This window comes from Malaclemys terrapin, chromosome 10 (assembly GCF_027887155.1).
Source record: "Malaclemys terrapin pileata isolate rMalTer1 chromosome 10, rMalTer1.hap1, whole genome shotgun sequence".
NCBI lineage: Eukaryota > Metazoa > Chordata > Testudines > Emydidae > Malaclemys > Malaclemys terrapin.
Genome location: NC_071514.1, coordinates 20,402,987 through 20,418,229, shown reverse-complemented (window position 1 = coordinate 20,418,229; position 15,243 = coordinate 20,402,987). Strand labels below are relative to the sequence as shown.

Genomic DNA, 15,243 nt, shown 5'->3' with positions numbered 1-15,243 from the left:
GAGAGATAAAAAGGCATCTTTTAAAAAGTGGAAGTCAAATCCTAGTGAGGTAAATAGAAAGGAGCATAAACACTGCCAAATTAAGTGTAAAAATGTAATAAGAAAAGCCAAAAAGGAGTTTGAAGATCAGCTAGCCAAAAACTCAAAAGATAGTAACAAAATGTTTTTTAAGTACATCAGAAGCAGGAAGCCTGTTGAACAACGAGTGGGGCCCCGGGGATGATCAAGATACAAAAGGAGCACTTAAAGACGATAAAGTCATTGCGGAGAAACTAAATGAATTCTTTGCTTCAGTCTTCGTAGCTGAGGATGTTAGGGAGATTCCCAAACCTGAGCTGACCTTTGTAGGTGATAAATCTGAGGAATTGTCACAGATTGACGTGTTACTAGAGGAGGTTTTGGAATTAATTGATAAACTTAACAGTAACAAGTCACCAGGACCAGATGGCATTCACCCAAGAGTTCTGGAAGAACTCAAATGTGAAATTGCGGAACTATTAACTATAGTTTGTAACCTGTCCTTTAAATCAGCTTCTGTACCCAATGATTGGAAGATAGCTAATGTAATGCCAATATTTAAAAAGGGCTCTAGAGGTGATCCTGGCAATTACAGACCAGTAAGTCTAATGTCAGTACCGGGCAAATTAGTTGAAACAATAGTAAAGAATAAAATTATCAGACACATAGAAGAACATAAATTGTTGGGCAAAAGTCAACATGGTTTCTGTAAAGGGAAATCATGTCTTACTAATCTATTAGAGTTCTTTGAAGTGGTCAACAAACATGTGGACAAGGGGGATCCAGTGGACATAATGTACTTAGATTTCCAGAAAGCCTTTGACAAGGTCCCTCACCAAAGACTCTTACATAAATTAAGTTGTCATGGGATAAGAGAGAAGGTCCTTTCACGGATTGAGAACTGGTTAAAAGACAGGGAACAAAGGATAGGAATAAATGATAAATTTTCAGAATGGAGAGGGGTGACTAGTGGTGTTCCCCAAGAGTCAGTCCTAGACCAATCCTATTCAACTTATTCATAAATGATCTGGAGAAAGGGATAAACAGTGAGGTGGCAAAGTTTGCAGATGATACTAAACTGTTCAAGATAGTTAAGACCAAAGCAGACTGTGAAAAACTTCAAAAAGATCTCACAAAACTAAGTGATTGGGCAACAAAATGGCAAATGAAATTTAATGTGGATAAATGTAAAGTAATGCACACTGGAAAAAATAACCCCAACTATACATACAATATGATGGGGGCTAATTCAGCTTCAACTAATCAGGAAAGAGATCTTGGAGTCATCGTGGATAGTTCTCTGAAGACGTCCACGCAGTGTGCAGCGACAATCAGAAAAGCAAACAGGATGTTAGGAATCAATCATTCAAAAAGGGATAGAGAATAAGACGGAGAATATCTTATTGCCCTTATATAAATCCATGGTATGTCCACATCTTGAATACTGCGTACAGATGCGGTCTCCTCATCTCAAAAAAGATATACGGGCAGTAGAAAAGGTTCAGAGAAGGGCAACTAAAATGAGTAGGGGTTTGGAACGGGTCCCATATGAGGAGAGATTAAAGAGGCTAGGACTTTTCAGCTTGGAAAAGAGGAGACTAAGGGGGGATATGATAGAGTTATATAAAATCATGAGTGGTGTGGAGAAAGTGAATAAGGAAAAGTTATTTACTTGTTCCCATAATATAAGAACTAGGGGCCACCAAAAGAAATTAATGGGCAGCAGGTTTAAAACAAATAAAAGGAAGTTCTTCAAATAGCACACAGTCAACCTGTGGAACTCCTTGCCTGAGGAGGTTGTGACGGCTAGGACTATAACATGGTTTAAAAGAGAACTAGATAAATTCATGGAGGTTAAGTCCATTAATGGCTATTAGCCAGGATGGGTAAGGAATGGTGTCCCTAGCCTATGTTTGTCAGAGGGTGGAGATGGATGGCAGGAGAGAGATCACTTGATCATTACCTGTTAGGTTCACTCCCTCTGGGCACCTGGTATTGGCCACTGTCGGTAGACAGGATATTGGGCTGGATGGACCTTTGGTCTGACCCAGTATGACCATTCTTATGTTCACATGTGCATTAGGGACTAAGCCAAAATCTCCTCACTCATTTCATTCTGATCTGAATTAGACCTCAGTTCACCTACAGGAAAATGTAATTGTAACAACTACCATCAATGGCAAGTAGACTCAGGGACAAGCGTAGTACCCAAAACTACTTTTAACTGTCAAAGGCCTTAATTTTGCCTCAGGATCTGCTAGTACTGCAATCTTACAATTTAAAGCCAGTATGGATGCAAGATCTATGGGACCTGAACTATGCCTTCCTGTGTGTTTGTAAGCAACCAAACTCAGACTGATTGCTATCACATTGTATATATATATATTAAAAAAAATAGCAGCAGTTTGTTAATTTTATTAATTGGCCAGATTTCAAGTTGATGGTGTCCCCTCTTAATGCTGCGATTTACAAGAGATATGTACTGGCAATCATCTCTAAAGCCAAAAGACCCAATTTGCCCTGCATTTACATTCTTTTCACTTTGTTCCCAATTCAAAGTTTTCAGCTTTCAGTTTCACTCAGATCCAGAGTCTGACACTGACTGGGTGTGGCATAAGTGGACAGCCAGAGGTGTGCAGGCCAGAAGTGGTAAGAAAAATGTTTGAGGTTTTCAGTATAAACCAATATTTACCAGTACGGTAAGTCTGCTTTTCTTCAGCAGGTTTTTAGTGGCAAGTATTGGTTTTAAATGAAAACCAGAAGCCTTAATTATATATTAGAAAACTGGAATTATGTTATAGATTTATAAGACTTATTTTATTTCAGTGAGCAGTGATGCAAATGAAAGACCAAATCCTGCCTGGTTTATTCAAGTTTATTTAGCCCCTGTAAAACCAGTGCATCTTGCTTTCGGGCCTAAGGCAAGCAACATTTAATCCCAAAAGGATAATAATCTGCTGCAGGAGAGCTTAATTTGTTTCACCCAGAGTTTCATGAATCAGATCAGTGCCAATTATTCTGTTCTGTAATATTCACCATCATTTCCAATTTAAAAAAAACAACCGTTCAGGTCTAGTATGAATTTATTTAATTATAGTCTTATTTAGAATAATCTGTTATCTCATGGTACAGCTACCTCAAAGAAACCTTAGTCATTTTAAAATTTCAGTTTCAACTGATTGTTAAGCTAGGTATTACCCTCTTCCACCATTACACTTTGAGAGGAAGCAAATAACCACTTGTCTTATATAGTAATTGTTTCACTCTTTTTAAAGTTACAAGGTCTTTGCCCCATTTTGGGGAGAAATTCTAATCAATGTAGATAACCATAATAAAACAAAATATCTCTCTGCCATTTAGTCCAAAAGGGACCAGATCATAAGAAATAACTGACTTTTACTTTATATCCAAGGGTTAAGTTTACACATCATGTTCTTCAAGTGTATATTATTTAGAAAGTTTCCCATTGGAGGCCCAGTCCAACAGTCCTTACTTGGGCAAAACTCCAAGTGACAACAGTGAGAGTTTTAGGAGTTCAAGGGTTACAGGATAAGACCCTTACAATATAATATACTAACAGTCTTTAAAGCTCTTGGGACTCTTCTGGATGAAAGATCTATCTATATACACATAAGGTGTTTATTATTTTAAAACATCTTATAGGGTAAACCATAATGGATTCCAGAGATACGTCTATTTACCATGTTGCAGTAGGTATTTGGATATGGAAACTGACACCGAAAAATCAAATTATACTTTCTGAAAAAACAGTTACTACCTTGATAATAGTTTTCTGATCAACTAATAAAAATATGAAACTAGCATGTCAACATGCATGTTAGATTAGAGGAACTGACTTTAAAACACAAGGGATTCAGCTTTTGCTAAAATGACATTTGCTCAATGGCATAATGTTTGAGTCAGAATTCTAAGTTACAGGCCAAGAAGCAGGCTTGAAGTCTTAAGGCTCAGGCTAACATAGAGGAGCATCTGCTCCAGTTAAAGTCCTCTTCTAGCTTTCAGCCATCTCATCGGCATAACTGATAAAGCAATGATAGTGAGGAAGAAAATAACCAACTTTAAACTTGCAATAAAATACAGAATTAGTATGAAATTAGATACAAATTAACAGTAAACCCTAATTGTATTATTTTACATATAAAACCAACGTGTTCCCATAGAATCTTAATATTTTTAAAAGCTACATGCTTTTCAGTGTTCGTTTAACCAAACAAACACTAATGAAAAGTCTACTACAATTTTCTCTCTGAAAATCTTTGAAGAGGCACCCATGTCCACGCACTGACCATCAATAGCAGAAAACACTGTAAAACCAGATTCAGACTTACTTGCCCCCCTCCCCAAAAAAAAGACTATCTGAACTATAGTAACATGAAAACAAAGTCTACCATTATGATTTATATTATAGTTCTCAGAGCTCCAAAGATATTTGTAGTGATGGACAAATGAGAAAAATAATGTGAATGTGTCTTCTCCTGGTCAAGTGAATTTTCTAATAATGTTTTAAGTCTATTTAACAACCACTGATTCTCTGTCTAATGTATCCGCAATTCCTATATACTCAGTGCCTATTTTCCATATGGATTTCTCAGAATTAACCCCAACCCTGTCTGTTAAAATGACAGCTCTTTTTGTACATTAGACTGCCACACCAAAGAAAGTCCTTGTGATTTCCAAATTGGAAATGTCCAACAGGACTTCCCATAACAATGATAAGGATGTTTATATGGCTAACAGAAGAAAAGATTTCCAACTGCTTAAACAATTTGGTCACTTTTTACTGTCAGTCTTAAGTATGAGGTGCAAAAAAGGGACTAATAATGACTGAATGAACTAATGATTTGTTTTGTGTTTTACTGGATCAGACCCTTTGGCAAAATGCTATAAGCTTGTTAAGTATCTGCTTTCCAGGGCGCTAAATCAGAATTGTAATATTCCAAATAATTAACCAAGCCATGGTCAAATGGAATGTCTAAAACTAATATTGCTGTTAACTCTAAACTCTCGTGTTGTCTAAAATACATTAACTCACTTGCAAATATTTCTTATGCAATTGCTACAACATATTTTATAAATAAAAGATGTCTAACTCATGAAGCAAATCACAGGACTAGACAGTTGTGCTATTTCTTCAGTTTTCAGCAGTAATCAATACTTGCAATATCATCTTTGAAAAAGCTGTTGATTTCAACTATTTGTTCTTGCTTTTTTATTACTTTCTAAACAACCCACAAAAAGACAGTAATGGTTATTTTCAACAAAGCAATTGTGTCTTCCAGCACACACATACAACTCCCACTGAAGACAACACATGTACTGGAAGCCAGAATTTGGTCATGATTAAGTAATAATGTTTTTCAACTTGATACTTTAACTCAGAACCCAAATTATGCAAAGAGAGAAAAATGGTTGAAAGTCATAGAACGAATAGTAAATATCTGTCTGAAAAGTAATTCTCTAACCCTTTGAGAGCTTTTATTGTTTACAATTATCTTTGCCATCTTTGCTTGCAGTCCTTGCCATCAACAGCAGTTTTGCCCAAGTAAGAAGTGCCAGAATGTGCACTGCCCAGCTATCTCTCTGGTGACAAGACACCTGGAAGTAAAGGGCCTGACCATGCAAACCCAGGCTGTTGAAACTATTTGGATGAGTAAACACTGATCACTTGAGTATGTTTTTTTGCAAGATGTGCCCAGAAAGGATAAAGTAACCTGAGACACCTCCTCGCTCAAGGAACTATAAAATTACCACATTGCACACTTACATATAGATATACGTCATGATCATTATATGTATAATTTGGTAAAAGAATGAATTCCATGTATCTAACCCTCTAAGAATAAAACCATAATGTTTCCTTATTAGGCAAATAATTAAATAAAGAAAAATATAAGCACCCATCTTGCACTTCTCACTCACGCAAAACTCCCATTGATTTCAAGAGAAATATTTCCCAGATTAAAGACTGCAAGATTCAGCTCATTTGTGGTGCCTGCTAATATAAATATAGCTAGGCTTGTATCAGAACATTCATATAAACTCTATTTTCAACAGTTGAGAATTTTGCCCTGGTGATGGGGCAGGAATCCACATTACACACCCATACAGTGATGAGGTATTATTCTGAGGTTTCCCATTTAACAAAACAATTAAGTTTTGAAATGTGTTGTTTCAGCATTTTTAAAGACATTTTGTTTTACAGGCTGAAATCTTTAATACTGAAAATAAACTACTAAGCCTGCTCCATGACATTTCACCATGATTTTATTACACTTAAGAGTACTTAGGACATATGCCAATATAGCTACTAATACCAGATATTAACAGCTCCAGAAGAGTGGCATTGTGAGGATGGTACATATTTTATACATCAGACCATAATGGTACCAAATGAGCAATGATACATATTACAAAATGGTCTAAATAGGCATGACAGACCATAATTGATCTGAAAGGGTTGGCGTTATGGGCATTCTTTTTTAGGCAAACAATGGGAGTCCTGTGTGAACAAGGAATGAAAGACTGGCCCTAATTATTTTTTAAAAGGGGGGGGGGAAATGGGATTGGGTTTTTTCTATTTTCTTTTCTAGAAATTAAATTAACAAGCAACAAAACATTAAAATATAATAATCTTTAATTTGAGTTAAAATTAACAGTTATCAAAAAAGCAAAGACTGGATTGTACAATCCTGGTTCATCCAAATCTCCCACTAAAGTTCCTGGAAGTTCTGGGTACACAGGGAATGCAGGATCAGGCTGAAAACGTATCCTTACCAGTCCTGTTGTGCTCGGTGTGTAGTGCACATGGTATATCTATGACCAGCTAGGGTGACCAGACAGCAAATGTGAAAAATCGGGACAGGGTGAGGGGTAATAGGAGCCTATATAAGAAAAAGACCCCAAAATCGGGACTGTCCCTATAAAATTGGGACATCTGGTCACCCTAAGCTAAGGGCAGAGCAGCATGAATCTCAGTCGCAGTCTTAGCTTGGACTTTCCTTGCTTTTGTCAGCATGATCACACCCGTTTACCGTATTTAATAGGGGAGGGCAGGATGCTGCAGATCAATAGTTACCACTACCCCACACTCAGAGCTTGATTTGGGGGAAGTATAACCCTCACTAAACATAAGAGAACAGAGACAGCCAGACCTTGCCTCCTTACAACTTCAGGGGCTCCAAGGAAAGTACCATCCCAACTGCACTAGGTCTCACCAGGCTGGGTAATAACAGTGGCTTTTCTTCTACTGTAACAATCCAATTTGTCCCAAGCTCTCTGACCTCCCTTTCGCTGAAGCCCATTGGGGGAACTGGACACTGCGAAAACACTAACAAGTCCCAAGGATGGTGCCACTTCACAGCAATTGCCCTTGTAGCCTTAAGGTGCAGCAGGTTCTGTTATGTACAAACACCCCGTGGTCCCTCCCCCCCATCCAATTACCCTTTGAGCGCATCGTGTCCTCCTCCGCCTCCGCCTTGTCCTCTCCTCTTGGCTCTGCTGGCTCTGGTTTCCTTCACGTTATCAGCCTCCAAATTCCCTTCAGCACCTTCGCTCGTATAGGAAGATAAAATCACTGTAAATCCCAGGGCGAACTTCAGCAGCCTACCCAGCCACATCGCGCCGCCTCCCTTCTCCGGCTCGCCTGGGCTCGGAGCGCTGCAAGTGGCTTCTCCTTCCTCCCCAGCCGCCTAAATCCGCAGGTCCCAGCCGACCGACTCCCGATCAGCTGCAAGAGGGGAGGGGAGGAGAAGGGTTTTCAGTGACACGGAGCGAGACCTCAGCCATTCCCCACACCACCCCCATCCCCAGCTGCCCGAGCGAGCCGCCACGGCGCGCAATGCGCAGCTCCTCCGCTCGCCCTTGCCCGGAGCCCGGCCACTGCGCAGCCTGTCTCTTCCCCAGGCGCCCAGCCTGCAGCCCGGCATAGCCCCCCCTCACTCCCGGCTGGCTTCTCCGACGGCGGCTGCCGCGGCTCCCCATCGCTCCCGTTCCCGTACCTTCCCTCCGACAGCATCAGCAAGGGCTGCCCAGCCCGCCCAGCGCACCGAGCGGCGGCTGCAGCTGCTGAGGCTGGGACTGTCTCCAAAGCATGGAACTGGCCAGGCTTTGCAAAGCAGCACCACAACAACCGGGAGGCTAAGGCGGCAGGAGAGAGGTGTCAGGCTGGGGGCAGCCCGGGCGAGCCATGCACGGGGCGGGCGCTGACACCCGTGCCCAGCCGCAACACAACCCGAAAAAAAAAAACCACCCGCTGCCTTCACCCACTGGAGCCGCTGCTTCTGCGGAGGCTGCTGCTGCCGCCGCTGTTCCCGCTGCTGTTCCAGCCGCGGCCGCTGCACCCACCGCTGCTCCGGCGGCCCCCTCCTTCCCTTCTCCCCTCCTCTTCAAGTACCGTCCGCGCAGCTGTGTCTCGCGAGAGGCAGGTCAGCCAGCCTCCCCTCCCCACTCCCCACCCCGGCTCCTGAGACCGGCCGCGGAGCTGCCGGGCTGGGGCGGCCCCGGGCGCCGCGCCGCGCCCCCGGCTGCTCGGGTTCCTGGGGCGCGCTTTGGTGCCAGGCTCCGGAGCCTAGACGGCAGCTGAACCTCTCCCGTGAGGGCGGGCGGCACCTGCGCCAAGAACGCCTGCGGGCAGCCAGGGAGCCGCAGGGAAGGTGGGGATGCCCTGTGGGCCGAGGCCAGCAGCAGCTCCTAGCCCCAGCCTCCCTCCGCGCTGGAAAGAGAGGACCAAAAGCCAGAAGGACCCAGATGCTCTTCCCTCTGCCCTGAGGGCGGAGAGGGATACCCGGCCTGCAGGGTTAGGTGTCTTAGGTGGCCCCACGCCCTGGAGAAAGCATCAGGTTCTTGCAGTACCTAACCGGGCCTGAGTACAACTGCATGAGGAGGAGAGGACTTGCCTGTTTAGCCAAGCTCCAGCCTGATAATGTACCATCAGGTCATGGGGGCTGGTCCCAGGCGGGTACTGGGACTCAGAAGTGTCCAAATCACTTTCTTGCTGGGTTGTATCAGTTTAAGGTTAGACTGATCAGCAAAGCAATTTATAAAACTGCGGGTGGGGACAGTGGTGCTGCTTCACCCCAGGGCTTGACATAGTGGCTAGGAGAAAACAAGACTGAAAGAGGGGGATTCCTCAGCCTCTGTCTGAAATCATGTATCCTGGAGGTGCAGCAGGTTAAGTCTCTGTTAGTGGCTTAAAAGCATAATGGTATTTATGTTTCCCTTATAAGGGAAACAGCAGAGATGTTGACTTTACCTTGGAGGTTACCGAATAATGAATAAAGAGTTCACTATTGACTGGAAGATACACAAGTCCAAGTGCAGAAGTACAAGGCAAACCAGGAGACCAAAACTGCAGCAGATAGTAAGATTAAAAAATTAATAAATAGAACAGTAAAGCCAACAACTAGAAGCTTTTCCTTTGTGGAAAGTCAATATCACATTCTTCCAGACTTGGAAGTGGCACAATCTTGGCCTTGATAAAATTATTCTTTTCAGCCCACAAGCAACAAATTAAGTCGCGGCTGATTTTTAAGCAATCTTTCCTTGTAAAATGGAGAAGCCTGGTGCCTGTGTGATTAATTTTTAGTGCTTTGCATTTCTAGTTGCCTGCTTTACAGTATGTACTTGTTCAGCCCTGGATGTCAGGTTTGGTGCAGAACTAGAATTGCTGCTCATGGGAGCTTATGCACTAAAAGATAGGTACAAAGAAGATAGAATGCAGTGGGAAATCCAGAGACAAGGAGATCAGATCATTATACAACGTAAATAATCTTATGCTATGATGATGTGTGGCACAGAGAACCATACCACTAACCAAATCAAACTGCCTAAAACGGGAGTGATTTAGGAAAAATCACTAAAATGAGAAAGAAGATCTACACACGTTCTGCTGCATTCTAAGAGGAGTAAGAATCCTCTAGGAACTCACTTCTCAAGTAGCTGCTTATGTTTATAATATGATGCACAGCTCCCACTGATGTTCTAAAAATGGAATTATATCCTTTTGATAGAAAGTGTGGATGTTAACAACTTGCACCTGATAGACCCGATCTAGAGCCAGCCGTAGGGAACAGAAAGACTTCCATTGACTTCAGTGAACTTTAGATCAGGGCCTAAAAGAGTAACAGAAGTCAGTCTCCCCTTTAATTTTAATAGCTCTGGCTGCGTAGCACTTTTGTAGCCAGGTCTCTGGTTGGTAAGGTCTATAGTGTCCATTCATGCTCCTGTAGTTACTTTTATTACTTCAATTTTTGTAAATCACCTTGCAAAACAAAACGTAATCTCACTCCCCCTCCCTAATCCACTGGAGCCTCGATTTATGCTTTTTGGGGTTCATTTCATTGTCCATAATCAAACAGGTCAGTACTGTAATTAAGCTATCCTAGATATCAAAACTTCTGTACTTACAAAACACAACTGAAAGCACACAAGCATCTTAGGGCTTTTCTACACTTACCAGGGAATCGACAAGCAACGATGGATGCATCGGCGGTCAATTTAATGGGTCTAGTGAAGACCCGCTAAATCGACCGCAGATTGCTCTCCCCTCAACTCCTGCACTCCACAGGATCAAGAAGAGTAGCGGGAGTCGACGGGAGAGCGTCTCCTGTTGACAGCATGTAGCATGGACCCCACAGTAAGTAGATCTAAGCTATGTCCATTTGAGTTACGCTATTCACATAACTCAAATTGCATAGCTTAGATCGAATTTCCCCTGTAGTGTAGACAAGCCCTGAGTGTGAAGACAATAAATATGAATATATTTATCTCCTTGCTAATAAGTATTTTGACAGACACGTTAGATTTTCAAACCTGAAAATATTCCAGGTTGTCAGTTTCAACCAGCTATTCCATTGTAAATGGTCCTACATTTTAAAAATGGTCTTCCAAAGGCTTTGCTTTCAGTTGTGTTTTGTAAGTATAGAAGTTCTGATATATAGGATAGCTTAATTACAGTACTGACCTGTTTGATTTTGGACAATGTACAACCTTACAGCAAGTAGCTAACCACCCTCACGTATGCCACCCTGCACAAAGTATGCATTAGGTAAATGCATGCTACATCTGGTGCCATAAGTACATTATTAGAATAATGCAAAACTCTGTATGGTTACATACTGCATATCTTACATACTGTGCTTACAACTCTAATCTAATGTAGGAAAAAAAACATAATGGACATCACTTGAAATGACTATAAGGAGCTGAAATCTCTTTTTACAGCAGTTCTTTATATTTTATTAAACACAGTTTATCCTTTTAAATAAAGTATGTGGGACCATTTTGTTTTAAGCCATCCAAACAAATACAGTATCTTTTGCTTACTCAATAGAAACTGCATTCCAATCAATTATTTTGATAGAATTTTATTAAGGGGATCAATTAACTTTATATTTGTACCCCCACTAATTTCATTTTCACCATTCTAGCATAACTAATCAGTTAACAGGAACTGGACCAACAAGCACACAGAAGCGACCATATTCCAAAAGGTAAACATTTTTCATAGATTCATAGAACCATAGATTCCAAGGCCAGAAGGGACAATTGTGATCATCTAGTCTGGCCCCCTTACAACTCCACAAAAATAATTCCTGGAGCATATCTTTTGGACAAACGTCCAATCTTTAACATTTGTTAGTGATGGAGAATCTACCACAATGCTTGTAATGGTTACTTTCACCATTAAAAATTTAGGCATTATTTCCAGACTGAATTTGTCTAGCTTCAACTTTTAGCCATTGGATTGTGTTTCATCTTTCTTTGCTAGAAAGAAGAGTCCATTATTAAATATTTGTTCCCCTTGTAAATACTTGTAGACAGTAATCAAAACATGCCTTAACCTTCTCTTGGATAAGCTAACAGAGCTCAATTATTTTTGTGGCTCTTCCCTGAATCCCTCCAATTTATCAACACCCTTTTGAATTGTAGGCACTGGAACTAGGAACAGTATTCCAGTGGCAGTCACCCAAGTGCCAAAAATAGAGGTAAAATAACCTCTCTGCTCCTACTTGAGATTCCCCTGTTCATGCACCCCAGGATTGCATTAGCGCTTTTGGCTGGCATCACACTGGGAGCTCATGTTCAGAAGATTATCCACCACAACCCTCAAATCTTTTTCAGAGTCACTGCCTGCTTCCCTGGATAGAGTCCCCCATCCTGTAAGTATGGCCTACGTTATTTGTTCCTAAATGTTTATATTTACATTTAGCCATATTAAAACATGCATTGTTTGCTTGCACCCAGTTTACTAAGTGATCCAATTGCTCTGAATCAGTCACTTGGTCCTTGTCATTATTTACCACCAACTCCCCTCCTCACCCTTCCAAATTTGTGTCATCTGCAAACTTTATCGGTGGTGATTTTATGTTTTCTTCCAGATCATTTTGATATTTAATAAATCCCTTACACCTTGCAATTCAGATCTCCCAAGAGGGTACCAACCAAAAAAAGAAGGATGTACTGACAAGGTAGGCTGGATTTACAGGAAGGGTGTGAAGTCCCAATGGACAGGTAAAATACAGATATACATTGATAAATATTATGACTGGCAGGCTGGGCAATGGGATACAGAGCACTGCACTTTATTGTAGATCATGGGTCTGATTCTGGCCCAGGTTGGTAGTGACCCAAAACTTATCACTACCATTCATGGCTGTGTGAAAGAAGTTGTTTATGTACAATAAGGATCAAGTCACCAATTTGTACCTTGTTGGCACTTTCAGAAGAGAGTCCTTCCAAGGAATGAATAGCATGGAGGCTGAAAAACATTTACACTTCTAGAAATGCTAGTTTAGTTTTCAGCACACTCATGAGGCAGTGGGGAGAAAGCTGGCATTGATGCCACTCATACTGAACCCATTCTGGGGATAAAAAGGAAAGTAATTTCTTCAAAGCTGTTTGTTCAGATTCCCTCCCCCACCCAACACTATCCTGTGAAACAGAAATATATATATGTAACTGCTCAAGTGAAGAGACAGCGCAGTGCAAGGGATTTTGCACTCCTTTTGTAATGACAAACTTATTTTAAAAAGGAAAGTTTAGATGGGGGTGGGGGTGGTGGTGCAGTAGCAGAGTTCTTGCTACTACAGAAGAATACAGATCAAATGTGTGTAATGGGGCCGTCATCTTTGGTTCCCTTACTTTGGTCTTGCTCTCTGTATAGTGAAATCTACACATTTACCAAAGTGACTCTGGAAGCAGAGTGCTTTTAAACTATATTGTTGCAAAAACTGCTGTTAGAAAATGAAGTTTATAATGAAAAAGACACAAACGTGTATTCACAAGTAAACACAAAGGTAAAACTATTACCTTAATGAGGCACTTATAAACATTCATTTGGACTCAGATTTTCTCTTATGATTTTCATGCTCCAGGTTCAGCTTCTGAAAAGTTATCTAGCCTGCATAACAGGTTAATTAGAATCTGATTACTGCTCTCTGATGAGACATTTATGATGTCTTATTTGGTATCTTGCATGGTTAGAGAAATGTAGATTACAGTAAATGAGGTAATGTTACATGACACATAAGCTACCCATCAATTAATATTGGGAAATATGGAGGTCAATATTTGGTGTATGGCATTTTTAAAGACCATCAGCTTATACATACTAAAGGGGAATATTTATTTGATTTGTTTACAGATTTATAATGGCATCTATCTGGGCATTTTAGATCCTTTAAAAAAAGCCAACCAATAACTAGTATCTTCTCCAAATCAAAAGACTTAACAGAACTTCTTTTCTATGCTACTAAATTGATTGATCCTTACTAGCAACCAGAGATCTACAAAATGGATAATTCTGGCACAGCCACATGAAGCTTACCAAACCTGGACTCTAGAACACATCTAGAAGGAAGAGGTTCCTAAGCTTTCCAACTATGATGCCCTGTCATCCATTCAGAAGTATTTCACTCCAAGAACAGACAGCAGGAATCATCCAGCATCTCTCTGCTACCGGGACAGGCCACAGGGAAGACCTGATCTCTTGGATAACAGAGATCCAGACCTTTGAGGATTTTTTAGACCATAACCAACACCTTGAACTGCACCCAGAAATAAACCATTAATCACAACAGGTTTGGTAACACCAGTATTGCATGCGCATGACAACTTACTTCCCTCAAGAAAATGTTCCAGATGATTTTAAGAGTAACCCCAAGTAGAGTGCATTGCAGGTAACTGTGGTGTGGGTTATGGTGGCAGGGTCCACAGTAAGAAGGAACAGTGGCAGCTGATTGGGTCAGTCATAGGTTTGGGGTGGGGGAGACGTGTGCTGCCTCTGGCATCTAGGAAAACAGTAAGAGTGATAGATCCGATATAAACCTAAGAGTGGAAATTATTTTTGCAAAGGTCAGGACTGCATCTTTAATAAAAGACACGCTCACAGCCACCACCCCCTGCTTTGGAGGCATCTCTTTGCTCATCAGCATAATTTCCTTAGTGTCTGCTTGTTCTCCACTACTACTTAGATTGTAAACTCTCTGAAGCAGGGACCATCTCTTTGCTGTATGTTTGTACAGTGCCTAACACAATACTGCTGGGGCCTCTAACCTCTACCATAGCACAAATCAACAGTTATACATAAATGGTTCAGTTCATTTTATAAAGTGGCTGAGTTATTAAAATAATAATAAAATCATTTCTCCCTGCCAGTTGTACCAAGCTACCTCTCCAAGTAAACACAATTGTAATTCCATTTTAGTTCTGTTAGGAGTCTGGGTGTCTGGAACTGACTTGCTGATTTTTTTTTTCTTTTCACTTACACTGGCTAAGTCTGACAGATTCTTTTGCTCAGACTGCTATGTAGTTAACTTAAAAAACCCATCTATAATTGTGTTCTATAGTGTATATTAACAGGAATTTGTCTTTAGGATTCTCATTGGTAATTATTCTGTTTTTTTGGATATTAAACTCTCTTGGAGTGGACCTGTAAATCTAGGATGGTCTCATAATTTGCCTAAAAGACAATTAAATTGCTCATCAATGCTCACTGTATATAGCTTACCTCCAGACAAATACCCCAGTTTACCCTGCTGCACACGTCTCATGAAGACACATAACAGACTTTTGGTTTGGAATATTGGTGGTTCAGAAGTGCTTAGTCTCTTTGCACTGTCTTTCCCTCTATTTGAACTTTTACTGCTCAGACAGTTGATTTTGTTCCAGCATAAAAAAAAAAAATCTCTGTAGAGCCAAATATTG

The 15,243-nt window shown here is 41.0% G+C and overlaps 1 protein-coding gene and 1 long non-coding RNA gene across 4 annotated transcripts in view; one reads left to right on the top strand and one right to left on the bottom strand.

Moving 5' to 3' along the window:
* Window positions 1–8,250, bottom strand: part of FBN1 (fibrillin 1) — a 213,232-nt gene extending 204,982 nt beyond the window's left edge. The window contains exons 1-2 of the mRNA XM_054041544.1: window positions 8,037–8,250; window positions 7,480–7,765 (exon numbers count right to left, since the gene is read on the bottom strand). Of these exons, the coding sequence (XP_053897519.1) occupies window positions 7,480–7,655 (176 nt within the window). The 5' untranslated portion in view covers window positions 7,656–7,765; window positions 8,037–8,250. The remainder of the gene's footprint in view (window positions 1–7,479; window positions 7,766–8,036) is intronic.
* A 262-nt stretch (window positions 8,251–8,512) lies between these two features.
* On the top strand, window positions 8,513–14,975 carry LOC128844571 (uncharacterized). 3 transcript variants are annotated; one of them, XR_008446502.1, is made up of 5 exons: window positions 8,513–8,690; window positions 11,466–11,528; window positions 12,160–12,197; window positions 12,417–12,506; window positions 13,682–14,975. It is a non-coding gene; the product is annotated as an uncharacterized LOC128844571 (long non-coding RNA). The 3 variants fall into 3 exon arrangements; XR_008446500.1 differs by having other exon boundaries at window positions 11,968–12,197; XR_008446501.1 differs by lacking the exon at window positions 8,513–8,690 and adding an exon at window positions 8,720–9,397 and having other exon boundaries at window positions 11,968–12,197.
* Window positions 14,976–15,243: the final 268 nt, after the last annotated feature.